The 15,484-nt window shown below is 44.9% G+C and overlaps 1 protein-coding gene across 1 annotated transcript; it reads right to left on the bottom strand.

The window, feature by feature from the left end:
* Positions 1 to 8,836: 8,836 nt before the first annotated feature.
* On the bottom strand, positions 8,837 to 12,242 carry LOC117848767 (coronatine-insensitive protein homolog 1b). Its single transcript, XM_034730302.2, has 3 exons — positions 11,470 to 12,242; positions 10,033 to 10,507; positions 8,837 to 9,946 (listed from the first exon to the last, which is right to left on the bottom strand). Exons 1-3 carry the CDS (start codon positions 11,985 to 11,987, stop codon positions 9,143 to 9,145), a joined length of 1,797 nt encoding a protein of 598 aa, XP_034586193.1. The 5' UTR covers positions 11,988 to 12,242; the 3' UTR covers positions 8,837 to 9,142.
* Between the last annotated feature and the right edge of the window lie 3,242 nt (positions 12,243 to 15,484).

The raw sequence follows: 15,484 nt of genomic DNA on the forward strand, positions 1-15,484 counted from the left end.
TGTTTATGATTCAAATCTATTTTGCTGTGAAAGATTTAGAACTGATCACTGTAGCTACTGAAATGGATGGTGTACTTTTGTGTCAGCTCCTCATGGCCCTATCTACAAACAAAGGAGCTCCATGGTATGCTGCAGAATGCTTCGACTTAAGTGGCACTTATACTTTCTTTGTTTTGTTCTAGGTTACAGACATGTCGGGGGGTGATCCCCATATTTGATTTACGATCTGCATTCATCTGTTACTTATTTCTTGTTTGTTCCAGCGTGATGGTTGTAGAGGTTTTAGTTTTAACTTTTCTTTCTTTGTAGAGCCCAAGTTGTTCAAGAGCTTCAACCAGGTGGAGCCCCCAGAAGTTTTATGAGAAGATATTCTAATTGGTGAATTAACAAGCAGGCTATGGTTGCCAAAGGAGTTCGCAATCCAATCTGTCCGTTCCTCTGTTCCAATAGGATTTGGAGAGCTGACACTAAGGTGCTGAGAAGAAGAAAACACTTTGGGGCAAGGTAAAGCAAACAGGGATTTTCTGGAGCTCTTCTTCTTTCCTCCTTTTCCAATTTTTTTTTAAATGAACCAGGCAGACCTTTTCCAATTTGTTCAATATTGCTTTTTCAGATTTGGGCATTATTATGTATATCTATTTGAATCACTGTAGCTGCTAATTGTCATCGGCCAACTCTGGTGAATCTACTCTGCATGATAGCTAATGTGTTGTGAATACTGGATGCGTTTTTGAATCCTAGACTTTTGGGACACAAAATCTCTTTAGGCAGCTACACATAGATCATTGGTCTTTGCCTGAAGTTTTGCATTAACTGTGGTGAAGGGTGAAATCCCAAAATGTTGATAATAATGAAACAATTTGATTGTCAGCCTAACAACGATTGTAAAGAGGTAGAAAGTTCAGATTTTGCAATATACCTAGATGCTTGATGTGATACACATCTATGGATGTTTTCCTTTAGTGATTCTGTAGGTTGTTAGATCACAACTCCATGCTCCATGCATGACCCATAACAGACTCTTTATGTACCGATGCTTATGGACTGTGGAGGGAATTTAGTTTGCCCGTAGATCCTAGTGTATCTAGAAAAGCTAAAAGCCAAAATGAATAGTAATTTAGGACAGGAGAGTAATTTGGGACGGAAGGAGTACGTCGAAGAGTACTTATCATTGTATCGCTTTATTGTGCATTTATAAGCCTTTTCTCCTCGAGTGCCAGGACATCGCTTTATTGTATCGTTGTGGCAGGGTTACTTGAGTGGATGTCTGTCAAACGTACTCCCTCCGTATACAAATAAAACGACGTCCTGGCTCCTCACGCAGTTTGCGGATAAAACGTCGTTGTAGCGCCGCAGCGCCTCCCCTGGACTTGTTTGCCCCTGGCTCATCGATCTCTGCGTGCAGTTACTCAGCGCCGCGCGTGGGACGCTCGCCTCGATTCACGCCGCGCGTGCGACGCTCGCCCTCTCGTGTGGTCGTCTGCGTCTTAAAACCGCGCGCCGCTCGAGTACCAGCTCGCATCGCTGCACGCTGCGCCGCTCGTGCTTGGCCCCAACTCGCCTCGCTGCTCGCTGCGCCGCTCGCCGCGCCGCTCGCTGCTCGCGCTCGCCGGTCCGCTCGTCGCGCGCATGGCTTCATCGCGCTCGCCGGTCCGCTCGCCGCGCCGCTCGCGCTCGCCGGTCCGCTCGCGCTCGCCTCGCTGCTCGCTGCGCCGCTCATGCTCGCCGCTCGCCGCGCCGCTAGCCGCGCCGCTCGCTGCTCGCTGCTCGCGCTCGCCGGTCCGCTCGCCGCGCCACTCACGCTCGCCGGTCCGCTCCGTCGTGCCGCAGGAGATGGCGCTGGACTCCGTCGTGTCCGAGGAGGTGGCGCCGGATTCCACCATGAAGCTCTCTCTTGCCATGGAGATCGTCCCAGACTCACTGCTGGAGTCCTTCGTGCCAGACTCCATCGCCGTGTCGCAGGAGATGGTGCTGGACTCCATCACGCCGGAGTTGCAGGAGCTCGCGCCGGACTCCGAGATGGTGCCGGATTCCTTGCCGCCGGGCGCTTTTACATGTGGTCGCTGTCATCTCGTCCATGAGGACCGCGAAGCATGGAATCGTGCGCACTCGGTGTTTTGGCCGTGTTCTCGCTGCGGTCTCGTCCACATGGAGTACGAACTCGGCGCCATGCTTTACGGCCTCGACGAGTTCGACTGCGAGATTTTCATTCCCGATCCCAACAATGTCGTGATGCATGGAAATTCTATCGAGGTACCTGCACACGTGATCAAGATGCTCGACGAGAAGCTAGCAGCCGCGAAGGATGACGCCAAAGCATCAGTAAGATAACAAGCTTGAGTTCTCATTAACTTTTACAAGGATGTCTCTACTACTTAAGCTAACTAGCATCATTCTAATTGTTTGGTGCAGCAAGAGTAGCCTCGGCTTCGTGAAGCAAAGATGGTTCACAAGGGATAGAAGTTGGCAGCCGATCTTCTCTTTCTAGTGTATTTTTGTTCATGTGAGGAATCTTGAACTTATTGCATCCCTTCACCTTCATAGCTTCAATGTAAACACTTTGTAGTGTTACAAACATTCGATTAGCTTTCTTTGCCGAGTAATCTAGAAATGCCTACAAAACAAGTGTGCAACAAATGAATGAATGGATGAGCAAATTTGTAGTTGATGAAACAATGAAACATGTGTGAACAATTTGATCAAATTACCTCTTGCACTGCTGGAACTAGCTCTTCTATTGTTTTTGCATTCTTCTTGTATTGAATTGCTTGAATAGCACGAAAAAAACCCAAGTCAAGAATGTTGAAATCTGGAGAATTGGGTGCTTGAATATTTTTCAGATTTTTGATAAAGGTAGAACCATTTTTCATCAATGAACACATAGTCATACAAATCCTTAAACCTTGGATCAGCTAGCAAATCCCTCATAACCATGTCAACACACCACTTTAATCTAGCCTTCTTGTTAGCTTGCGTGAGATATGGTTTGATGCTACTAGAGTGGCGCCTAAGCAAACCTTTTTTCAAATGCCTTTGTATTGTCCATTTGCTCATGTTAAGTTTGGTGCAAACATCTTCTATGGTCATTCTTTCCTTGAGAGGAATGCTACGCAATTGTTCCAAATCAACAGGAGATGCCTTACGACCAACTCTACCCTTCTTTCGACTACCAAGGTCAACCGGAATGTTATTTGCAAGTGGTATTTTACCTTTCTTCCACAGGCGCTGAACTGCACGAATGTGTAGACCAAACTGAGCAGCAACATCTGTCGTATCATTCTTGCCTAGTCCTCCATTCTTGCTTCTTGTCAACAAAGCTTGGAAAACTTGTTTTCTGACTTCTTCGGGCATGTCTTTCCTCCGTTGGTTCCCTTGAACGGGAGCATGTTCTAGTTGTAAAAGAACACATTAAAAAACAGCAAGGAACCAAGGATATGAAATGCTTGTTGCAACAAAAAATTCTTACCAGCAATGTTTTCTAGAAAATCAAAATTAACCGCGCCATATTCGTCTAGAGGCAAGTTCAAATCGATTCCTGTCAAAAAAGTAAATGATGATATGAAATCATATGCCGTGGAGATGGAATCCCATCAAATCATATCATATGCAGAAGGAAACTTACCGTTGTCGTTGACATCCTCCAGTACAGGCTCGTTGAGATCGAAGGTTGCATTGCCATTGTCATCTTCTACTACAGGGACGTTTAGATCAAAGCTAGCAAACGAACTGGCCATGCGTTCTACTGGTTCTAATACTACAGGCGAATGGAACTGCTGGCCATGTGTTCAGCTGGTTCTAGCAAATGAACAGTCTAGTACACAGGCGCATGCAACAAGGGAATAAATAGCCAGGCGGCCGCTGGAACCCAAAGGTCCAATGCGCGAACTGTTTTTGGTAAAACGCGCGCAACCAAACGCTCAAAACGCGCGCAAAGAAAAAAAAAGAAGCGGCAACCAGTGTGTTTTGCCAAAAAGAAGCGGGGCTGGAGTAGTAGAAGCGCCATGCATGCAGCGCGAAATCGTCCAGGCCGCGCGCAAGCCATGCAAAATGCGCCGCTGCACGGTGCCATGCAAAATGCGCTAAAACTACAAAAAAAATGTGCAAGCCATGCAAAATGCGCCGCTGCACGGTGCCATGCAAAATGCGCTAAAACTACAAAAAAAATGGAGACAGTGGGGAGTCGAACCCGCACCGCTCTCAACACCAGACACCAACCCCCACTGCGTTAGCCAGTAAGGGTGTGGAACTTTCTTGTATGGAATGCAGCCACAGCTGTATTTAATAGGGGTAGACAGGGAAAACTTTACCCTAATTAATCACTCCTTGGTATGCTAAATGCTGTCCTAAACGTCATTTTTTACCAGTATGGAGGGAGTATGTGCACGCAATTACTGCTAATAGCTGCATACGTGAACCAGTTGCGTAGAGGAAAAAGCTAAAGATGCTTAAGACTAACGTGCAGAACTCACAAATTATTGATGTCAGAAGTTCAGAAAAGGAAGCGACTAAGGTCTTGTTTAGTTGCCAAAATTTGGATTGCCAAAATTTGGAGTGCCAAAATTACTGTGCTGGCACTGTAGCACACTGTAACGTTTCGTTTGTATTTGTGAATTATTGTCCAAACATTGACTAATTAGGATCAAAAGATTCGTCTCGCAAAGTACAACAAAACTGTGCAATTAGTTTTTAATTTCGTCTACATTTAGTACTCCATGCATGTACCACAAGTTTAAGGTGATGGGGAATCTTCTTTGTGCATAGTGCCAAAGTTAGGAGTTAGGGGTGAACTAAACAAGGGCTAAGTAACATACGATGCAGTCGTAATGCTCTCATAAATATGAAAGTAGGCAAACGTAAAGCCTCCTGCAACAAGACCAGATCAGTCAAACTCGTCGTTTTGCTTGCACAAAGGAGAGTGAAAGTAAAGAGATGGAGTGTAATATCTCTTATTCAGGAGGTAGCTCCTAGAGAGAAAGTGGACTTATAAATATGAGAGAGGATGTAGATATTTTGAACAATGTGCTATAAGATAAACCGTTGGAGCGATAATCTCTAAACTATTATTTCTATGAGATGGACATGCTTAAAGCTAGTGTACTAGCTTAACTGTTGGTGGAAGCCTCTGTAATAACCAGGAACTTTAGAAGATGAGGGTAAGAGCAACTCTAAGAGTATCTAAAAAATTCTTCCCCAAAACTATGTATTGGGGGTTTTTCTAAAAAAATTTCCCCCAAAACCATATCAATCCACAGCAGATCGCTAATAAATTGTCCCCAATATTTCAAAACAGGCCACGTCATCGTATTGGGCCCATCAGAAGGGACGTGCGGGTGTACGGGAATCAGGATTGGGTGAGGAACACCAACGCTAAAATATACGCGGTGGCAGGCTGTTTTTTAGCGTCGCTAAAAAATTGGAAAGATTTGGTGAACTGTTGGCGTTCGTTTTTTCTCTTTTTCTCCTAAAAAGGATATTGAAGGTAAGATTAGCAACCTTTTGAAGTTGCTTTTAATTGCAACTCGATGGATAGGAAATCCGATCGTGTAGTCGGAAGGAGACTCCGCTGTGGGCCTGAAGACAGTTGGGCTTTAAAATTATGGGCTGGTATGTCGTTTCGGCCATTTTGGGGAGCTCTCCCAATGCTGGGCTGATGTTAGTTTTGACCAGCTTAGAATCTTACTATTACTAGTTGGAGGCTCTTTTGAAACCTCCAGGTGAAGCCACCTAGGATTCTTAGGTGGATACTCTAAAAAAAGAGAGAAATCCTAGAAATTCTCACAAAAAAGCAAAACATCCGACCATCAATCGATAGATTCAAATCATCATAGCCATTGGATCTATTATGTTTTCTAAAAAATTACCCACCTATGCCATTATGAAAATAGCCTAAAGTAAACCCCTAAATCTATATATAAATTACCCACCTCTGCCATTATATAAAATAAACTAAAGTAAGCCCCCTAATCTTCATCAAAATTACCCACTTATGCCATTATAAACAATATTTAAAATAACCCCTTAATTTGCAACTGAATTGCCTACCACTATTACTTAAAAAATTTAAACCCCTTAAAATTTGCATCTCTATTACCCACACATGCCATTATTAAAAATAACATGAGGTAACTCTACGTTTGAATCAAATAACCTTAATTAAAAATATACAACAATATATGATTCTAAATCGTCTATATCTTGCACTATTGGTATACGATATAATAATTAAGGTCTATACGCATGATGTATGTCACCATTTATAAGGATATAAAGTGATGAGAATATAGATTTCTATGCTAAAATTGTATCTCAAACTTAATGTTCATTAAACAAATTCAAGCGCATACCTGCGATGCAAAGTGAAAAGTTAAAGATTATAAATGTGGATGAAAATATTATAGAGTAGTTGCTAACTAAAATCTATCACAATTGGATGAAGATATTAAGTATATATCTATATAAGCATTGTGTGTTCGAATATTTAATAAACGAGAGCTAGCTTATGGTAATAGTTTTTTAGCATTATAGTCTCATTTTTTTTCATTGGAGGCTTCGCATTAGTTCCCACGAGACAAGCCAGAAAAAAAGAGACAAATTCTCATAAAAATTAAAAACATCAAACATCAATCCTGTAAACTCTAATAATCATAGCCATTGATCTATTATATTTTCTAAAAAGTTACCCACCACTATTATTATGAAAATATTCAAAAAAGAGCTCTAAACCTATATTTCAATTACCGAGCTCAGCTATTATAAAAAATAATCTAAAGTAACCCCATAACCTTCATCCAATTTACTAATATACATTATTATAAAGGATAACTTAAAATGTCATTCTAAAATTTTATCTATGTTATCCATGTATGTCGTTATTAAAAATAACCTAAAGTAAACATTTAAATCTTAATCTAATTATCGTCATGTGCATCATACAAAAATGTTAAAAGGTAAATTAATATATGATTTTAAATTATGTATTTATGTCATTGTTAATATAAAAATACTAAGTTAAAGGATATACACATGATGACTGCCACCATTTAGACTATTTATACATGTATGTGAGGAATCGATGAAAAATATTGATTTGTATGCTAAACATAATGTATGGAGGATTGGAGGTGTGATACAAAATGGAAAAAATATGAATATGGATGAAAAAGTGCATTGAGTAATTATTAATTAAAAATCAATCACAACTGGACAAAAATAGATACATATCTCTATAAGTATTATGTTGAAGTATTGAAAAATAAGAGAGTAGTAGGTGAACAATTTTGATTATTAGCTAGAAGTTTAATTTCTAAATAATTTTTAAATACAATAGCTTCTAAAAAAATATTAGCCCGTGTGGGAGCACGGGTTGATGGACTAGTTTTTTTGAATTGTGGTAGTATTTTTAAAACTAGAGTCACAAAACCTCGGACTTCATTTTTAAAATGAATATCTTTCTTCGCCCATGTGGCCTTTGCCTTTGCATGGCAAGCATTTGAGCACCTAAGCAGTAAGCACTGGATCGTAATGGAGGATCAGATAGAGTTGCATAGTTTAAAACATCTTCGGATACCCCTGTTAGTAAATTCAAAAGGCTATCCAAAACTGCGCGACGTTTTAGAATTAATTCAAAGTCTAATCAAACTTTTTATACCAGCTGATTAGACCGTACAGATCACACGCCGCAATATTTCCCACAGCCTGACAGTAAAACTTCTTTTACGCAAATGGCGGGACATTGCTCCTCGTTATGAAAAGGTTTATTCTATGGGGCTACGCCGAAAGAAAAGCATGAATTACATACTGGCAGAAGCTATGAATTGGGAACGATGCTTCACGCTGCTCTAGAATTCAAAACCGACGCATGCAGCCTCACACTCTCACCACGCAACCACTGGGAACCGGCCAACCGGGGGATCGGTCGGTGCCTGAACACCGGCTCCGTGCCCTGGAATCTGGATCAAAGTATCGAACTGATCCTCGTGTCCCGGATCAGTGACTCTGAATCCCTGATGCACATGGGGGAAAGCCCCCTGATGCCGTGATGCGTGCGATGCACGGGAAGTCTTAACTCCTAACTTGCGGCGGCAGGTAAGATCGGAAACGTGGCCCAGCTGTCAGCTACCTAGACGCAGCTCCGTTATTCTCTCCTTTGTGCTTCGATTCAGTGGTTTTCATCAATCAAGGACAAAATCACAAAAATATATACAAAGTGCTTTGTAGTAGCATTTCGAGCGTACGAAGAGGCGAAGACACCTTGCTGTGCATGGATCGCAGGGATCAGCAGCGTCAGCCGCTTCCCCGTTGGCGTTTTCGCATGCCGTCGCCGTCGCCGTCGCGGTGAGGTCGGCTTCCCCCACCTGTCGAGTGTCGAGCGAGACGCGGACACCATCCGAGGCATCTTTTGTACGCCAGCCCTTAAAAACTAGTGCCGAGATCATCAGGCTGTGTGGCGCTACGCGATCGCGCCGTTCTTTCACACGGCCTTTTGGTCTTGATAACGTGCTGTCGCCTTCTTGGAGCCACGTCCGCGATAGAATCCTTGATGCTGACTGAGGGCTGGAAACGCAACCGCGAAGATGCCCGTCATGGCCGCGGCAAATGCAATCCTTGGTTTGATGGTGTCAAATGGTGTTTCCCTGGCAGTCCATGATTTCCTGTTCTCATGTATGGATATACATCATCTCCACTGAAAAATATTTTCATCATAAAGAGAGTTCCATGACCCTGACATAACATCGTGCACTCAGCACATACATAGCATACAAAAAAGCAGTTTTTGAGTTTGCCTCAACAACTTTGGAGCAACTACATACAATGGATAACTTCTTAATGCTCAAAGTAGGCTGCCAAAACCCAGGTATTCTTTATACCTCCAGTGGTACAAATCAGGGGGGAGCAAGCACAGACTCACAGCGTCCATCGTTACTCAGTATACATCTCCTAGGATTAGATAGCAGTACAGGCGAAAACAGTAAGCGCTTATTCAAGCACATCTCAGCTACCAGTAGCTTATTACAGTACGTAGCAGCTAGCCATCTAGATCCATACAATAACCACATATCAAGTTATCAACATTCTTGTTGACAGGGGAGGCTACGGGAGCAAAGGATTGCGGGAGAAAGACACCGGCTTAGTGTATTTACAGTCACGCAGGATACAAAGGCACCACGGATTGTGGGCAGTCCAACCTCTTCCCGGCGAGGGAGTAGTATGCAAGTATCTGAGCTTGACTATCTACACAAGGCTCCCCATCTTCATTCAACTGTACGTTCTCGGGGTTGGGAGGTGTAAACTCTATGTTCCAGAATGGCCTAGCCATGAGCATGAGGTCACGGCCAGTCTGAGAGGCTTTGTAGCCCTGCACCCATACGTACCTCAGAGACCGCATATGCAGCATTGCGAGGGCCAGAGCTCGCTCGCTGAAGCAACAACTCCTGAGTTCAAGCTTTCGCAGGTTCACACATCCCAATGCGAAACCGATCAATCCATCATCAGTTTCCCCAACATTTCCAAGAAGCATGTACTGGATGTTTCCGCTGCACTGTCCAATGTACTCAAGACCAACATCTGAAAGCCCACCCGGTCTCAAGTACAGAGCAAACCTCCGAAGTTTGGTGCAGCCCCTCAGCAGAGCTCGGACGCCATTGTCCAGTGGCAATTCTGTTATCCTCTCCTCTCTATCTAGCAGAACAAGCCGGAAGTCATAAAGTTTCTTGCAGAAAGTCCCAATAGATTCCAGGGCCCCATTGGTTATATCAGAGACATAGGCAGCAATGTATTCCAGTTCGCGGCAACCTACGGCTATAGCCGTCAAGCCTACTTGAGAGACCCCACCCTGCTCTTCTTGTGCACCTCCTTCATCGTCCCCTCGCTCAATTCTGAGCCTTTGGAGCTTCTTGCAGGTATCAGCAACAACCCCTAATCCTCTATCTCCAATCACATTCCTCACCTATTGAAAAAATGTATAAAGTTAGTTACCATGAAAAAGATCAGCAATTGAGTATCTTCATAATTTACATGACTAGGAGACATTACCGCAAGAACTAGCAAGTTCGGACATTTTGAAATGAGCTGGCAATGGTCTTCGGTGGTGAGGACAGTGTACTGCAAATCCAGCTTCTTGAGTATCGCAGAAAAAGGAAATATAATAGGCATTTCATTTGTTCCCATGAAAGTAAGACCCAAGGAGCACAATCTTGATGGAAATTTAACATTCCCGTACTTGGCAAGTTCTCCTTGCTCGTTGAATGTCCCTCCAGCAAATTCTTCCAATGCTGTGGCAGATTGGAAGAAACCTATTAAATCTGAAAGATCGCAGTCGCTAATCTTCAGGGAAATCAGTGACTTGCAGTTCCTTGCAAGAAGCTCTAGGTCAGATGGCATCACTTCAAGGTCAGTCATGTGGAAATTCAATGTTGCCAGAACAGGGCAGCTGGCTGCAAGGTCACGGATCCATTCACTGCCTTGATCGATAATTTGACATTCTTCCAGAAATAAAGTTCTCAGTGACCTGATGAATTTAGCGGAACAAGTTAGTGCGATGGTTTCATCACAATACTAGCAGCTATAAGTATGCTAAAGGGAAAAATAGTAGAATAAAAGGATGCAGTCCGGACAAACAAATGTAACTTTCTTTAGCACTCCACAAACAATGCTAGCTGTGTCTGACACTGAACTGTATATCATGAGGGGAATCAGGAAACAAAACCTAGACTTTTCCCATACCACTGTTTTCAGTGTTGCTTGACCATTTTGTTAGAATTTCAGAAGCTGGAGAAGCACATTAGTCAACTCAAACCAGTACAGATTGTTCAGTGGTTTAAGTGTTGTGGTATTAAATGTTTCCAAGAATCCAAGAAATGCAATGAATAAGTATAACAGTTAAAACAATACTACAGACGTACAGGTTACTAAATTTAGGGTTATTCAAAGACTCCTTTTCGGGTAGATCTAACTAAATGCTCCCTTATTTGATTCACTGTTTCCAGTGATGTGCTCAATGCTTTCCCCTTCTCTTCATATATCCAATTAAGGCATCAGAATCATCAAATTATGCACAGTTAACACCATTGCATTAACCTTTTCTTTTGAAATTCTCTTTGGAGAAATCTACAAATGAAGCCACGAATTGTAATCATACAGGAATGAAAGTGCACTCTTAAGGCATCTGCACACCTTCTGTGCTGCTGATCGTACGATCTCTAATCATTGAGGTCAGGCGCCCAAATTTGGGCGCCAGATCTAGAGCCACCTTTTCGGAAAAATCCTCCCAAGGTAGAACGAGTTTCTACGTGCAGAAAGAGATGCTCAGTTCAGTGCTATTTACTAGTACACCATTTCGGGGGGAGTCAACCAAACAGTAGCTAACGCCCGCCCAGTCATTGTCACCATCTTCCGAACCCCAATTCGAGCTACTTCTCCCCACACCAGATCGGAGCAAAAGGGGTGCAAGAGAATCGAGGAGTCGCGAACCTGCAGGAGCGGGCGACGAGGCGGAGCCCGTCCGTGGAGAAGCCGGTGCACTTGTCGAGCTTCAGCTCCTGCAACATGTGCCCCCTGGCGCGGACGAGCTCGGCGAGGTCGTCGTCGGTGACAACCATCCGGCGGAGCTGGAGCGCCTTGAGGCACTCGAGCGGCGCGGCGAGCTCGGTGACCCACGGCCTCGCGTAGGCGCCCCAGTCCTCCGGGATGAGCCCGTACATGGCCGCGCGGGGCTTCCCCTTCACCGCGAGCGACTCGAGCCGCGGGAACCGCGCCAGCAGGCGCGCCGGGGACACGGCGTAGCAGAAGGGCACCGTGACGTGCTTCCGCGAGAGCGCGTCGATGCGGTGCCAGCGGCGGCACACCAGCGAGGCGGCCTCCCTGTCGCGCGGGTCCTCCACGAACCCCATCACCAGGTGCAGCATCTCCTCGGGCACCCAGCCGCCGTCTCCGCCACCGATGCTCAGCGCGCGGGTGAGCCGCCGCGGCTCCGGCGCCTCCCCGCCCATCGATCCCGATCGGGCCACGAGCGAGCGGATCAGGCCCTCGCAGGCTCAGCTGGCCTCCTACGGCAGGAGCTCCGCGACGGCTCGCCGGGGATATGCTCCGGCGAGGGGCGGAGACATGGGGATTCCCTCCTCCGCTCCCTCTCGGCCTGATTCGGTGGTGGCTTGAGCAGGAGCGAGCAGAGGCGGAGAGAATTATTGGAGGGAGAAGCGCGAGTGGAGAGCAGAGGGACGAGGTGGGGTGGGGATTGGGGAAGCCGGGTAGGGGCGTTTACTTCTGCGCGATCCAGCTGGGGATGCCGAGCCACGTCGGCTGGGGGCCGGGCGGGGAATTTGCTCGGCACACACGCACGCACGACACGGACACACGCCCTGTCGCCTCTGTGTCTGTGGGGTGGCGGTGGATGCCGTCAAGTGAACTGGTGATGAACAGGGCGGTAAATTTAAACCAGGGGCAGGATGCGGTAGCTAGCACTATACCATGTGAGCGTTAGTTGAAGCGATGATTATCGTCAGCCTGTACTTTTAAGTTTTGAGCCTTGAGGTTAGTAACTTTAGTTCTTCCTAATTATGTGCTAACATGAAAGTTATGGAGGATGTAAAGCATATATCATATCATAAAGGAAGATTTTATAAGCTTCGAAGATCTACTTTGTTTGGCTGGACGGGCTATTAAGATGAATAGGTAATTTAGTTCAAGTTGGCTCATATCATCTTTTAGAAAAAGTTTTAGTAGATGTGTCACCATCACAATATATGCATAGCTTGACACGTGTATATACAGAGATATAAATTGCTTTGAAAGACATTATTTTCTAGCACAACCATCTCTTTTGGTATATTGTCTCAACATCCTTGACTAAAAAACAATTGGTACAATTCGAGTACATAGTTGTGCGATTGTTGCATTAATTTTCTTGACACACTGTCGTTGGCCTAGGTACACATTGAGATCGGGACTAAGTAACTCCTTTTGCTTCTAATACCTTGTTATCACCGAAAGTCCTAAACAATAACGTAACTCAGTAGAACTAGATTTTAAATTATGAAGAGAGGTATTTTGATTTATCAATATTTAGGTTGTTAGAAAAATATAAATACAGAAATAAATATGTAGAAAGTAGATGACTACTAGTGTTCATATGTAAACCAGAAGATGGTCGGATCTATAAAAGAAATTTGCACTGTTTGAAGAGGGAAAGTTCGTGACGGCTTTTATTGCACTGCTTGTTACTACTCTCTTCGTTTCAAAATGTAGACCCCTTTAATTTTTCTAAATAAATAGATTTTGCTATAAATTTTATGTATTTAGAAAAGTCAAAATGACCCACATTTTCAAACGGAGGGAGTAGAGCGGAATCGTCTTGGTTCACCACCTGATCAGATAGCAAGTCACAGGTGATTACTAGAGGCAACGTGTTTTTGTTTTTTTTTGAAAATAACAGGTAGCGTGTCTAGGGTGGTACAGACGCACAGTTATATGCAGGCGTTCACCGCACAAGCCCGGGTGCCCGGGTGCACGTAGCACGCGATGGCATCAGCATTCACCAGCAATTATGCTCTTTTCTTAAGTTTTTTCTTGCGGCCGGGAAAGCAGGTCGGGGATTGGGCGGTGGCACAACCGAGCGGGGCCGGCGCGGCGGGGATGCATCTCCGATCTGAGCCTCACCTCGTTAGTGGGCATCTGGACAAACCGTACGTCATTAGGGCATAAAAAATGCCTCTCGTTCGCCGCTACGCCAGTGCCCATCTTACCCTCACTCACTGACGCCGGCTGACATATTCCAGCCTCCCCGGGCCCGCTCGCTTGATCCGGGTCACCGGGTGCGTGCGTGCTCCGCTGCTGCGCTCATGGCACCGCCCAAAAATATTCGCCGCCGAAGTAAATCTCTACCGTGCCGTGCGGCTGTTTCCTTGGGCTGACGCGGTTGTTTTGTAAAAAAATTTCCCTTCGAATGATTCTTGATGATTTTGCAAAAAGATTCTGTAATTGACCCGAAGTCTATTTTTCTTAATGAATCCACAATCCACTTATTTGTGGGCCTCCCTTCTCCTTTCCTAACTTCGATTCACCCTTGGATCATTGATACCGATGCCCAATGGGACACGACAGTCGGTGCGTGAATCAAATTCAAAATTGAAGTAGAAATCAATACCTATCAGCGCATGGATTTAAAAAAACAATGCAAGCAGCAAATCCGTTGCTAGCTTTACCAGCCGAATAATCCTACTGGGTTATGTTCATGACAGCCCAAACTATGAATAGGTATCGGTTCGAAAAAAAACTATGAGCAGGTATCATCATATATTTATATAATACCATATCGCTGGTGGAATCTCGGATATGCTTGCTCATAATCAATTAACATACTCAAAATCTCGTGACAAGAGCGAAAACACAAACTCTTGCGGCTGCCCGCTTGGATACATAGGAGGGCAGAACCATAAATCACGAGAAACTCAACAGGCCCAAAAAATCAAGGAAAGAAATAGAGGATCCGGAGCTGTGAGGATCCAAAAATTTAGGGAAGAAAAGGAAGAACTACCGAAAGAGGTCATGGAATGATACACAGGTCCAGGTGAATAGGTTGCCGGCCACCAGGAGCTCACTCTCGGGGATGTGTCGCTCTCAGCTCACAATGTTAAAAAGGAAAATGAGATAGGAAGCTAGGTTCCACAATTGAGTAAAAGTCAGTCCATAAATAGATGCCGCTACCACCGCTCCACCCTCCGTTCCTCGACCACTGTCACGCACCTCAAGATCCTCTCCTTCCCTCCCAGTTACCGCCTCGAATCCCCTCCCTTAACGGCCAGCGCTTCCCCGAGCTTCCTCTATTGATGACTGCCACCCCTAGCTCCATCCTTCCTAGGGGGCTGCAACAATAGTTGGTAGGCAACGCAAACAGGGATGGAGGTCGGGACCTCACACCCACCCTCAATGACGTTCATACCCTTCAAATCCGGAACTAAGGCCTCCACATGTACCAATTCGGGGCTTGATTTTGCACTTGATTGGAACGATTTGGAGTTAATTATAGAAGAGAGGTGGATGAAAACGAGAAGAGGAGGAGGACACACTCCTGCTCATGCCGGCCAGAGGTGCTGTGGCCTAGCACTCGAAGCGGGAATGAGACTAGGCACGGGGAGGACGAGCGCTTGGCTCGGCAACGGTGAGGATGGCAAGATGCGCAGCGCTTGGGAGACGGCGAGGATGGGGCAAGATGCGGGTGGCGTCGATGGATGAAGGGGCAGCGACTGGCTGGATGACAATGAGTACGAGGAAATCGAATGAATGGATAGAGCGGAGGTTAAGTGGTGAATTTTTTTTATTTCCATATGTATGTCCCACGTAATAAATAGATGGCATCAAACCACCTACAAATATCTTCTACTACTATACTTGCAAAGAGAGGATTACTAGGAACAACACACTAATATATTATGGTGAAGCTAACATATTAGGAACAAACGAATAATAACGTGAGAGTAATTAAGAATCC

Source organism: Setaria viridis, chromosome 3, assembly GCF_005286985.2.
Source record: "Setaria viridis chromosome 3, Setaria_viridis_v4.0, whole genome shotgun sequence".
Lineage (NCBI taxonomy): Eukaryota > Viridiplantae > Streptophyta > Magnoliopsida > Poales > Poaceae > Setaria > Setaria viridis.

What these genes read in the sequence shown, in the direction of transcription:
- LOC117848767 (XM_034730302.2), bottom strand. Translation starts at nt 11,987, where the DNA reads ATGGGCGGGGAGGCGCCGGAGCCGCGGCGGCTCACCCGCGCGCTGAGC. An exon ending in CTCGTCGCCCGCTCCTGCAG is followed by an intron (nt 10,508 to 11,469) that starts GTTCGCGACTCC and finishes TAAATTCATCAG; the next exon opens with GTCACTGAGAACTTTATTTC. An exon ending in CGAACTTGCTAGTTCTTGCG is followed by an intron (nt 9,947 to 10,032) that starts GTAATGTCTCCT and finishes TTTTTTCAATAG; the next exon opens with GTGAGGAATGTGATTGGAGA.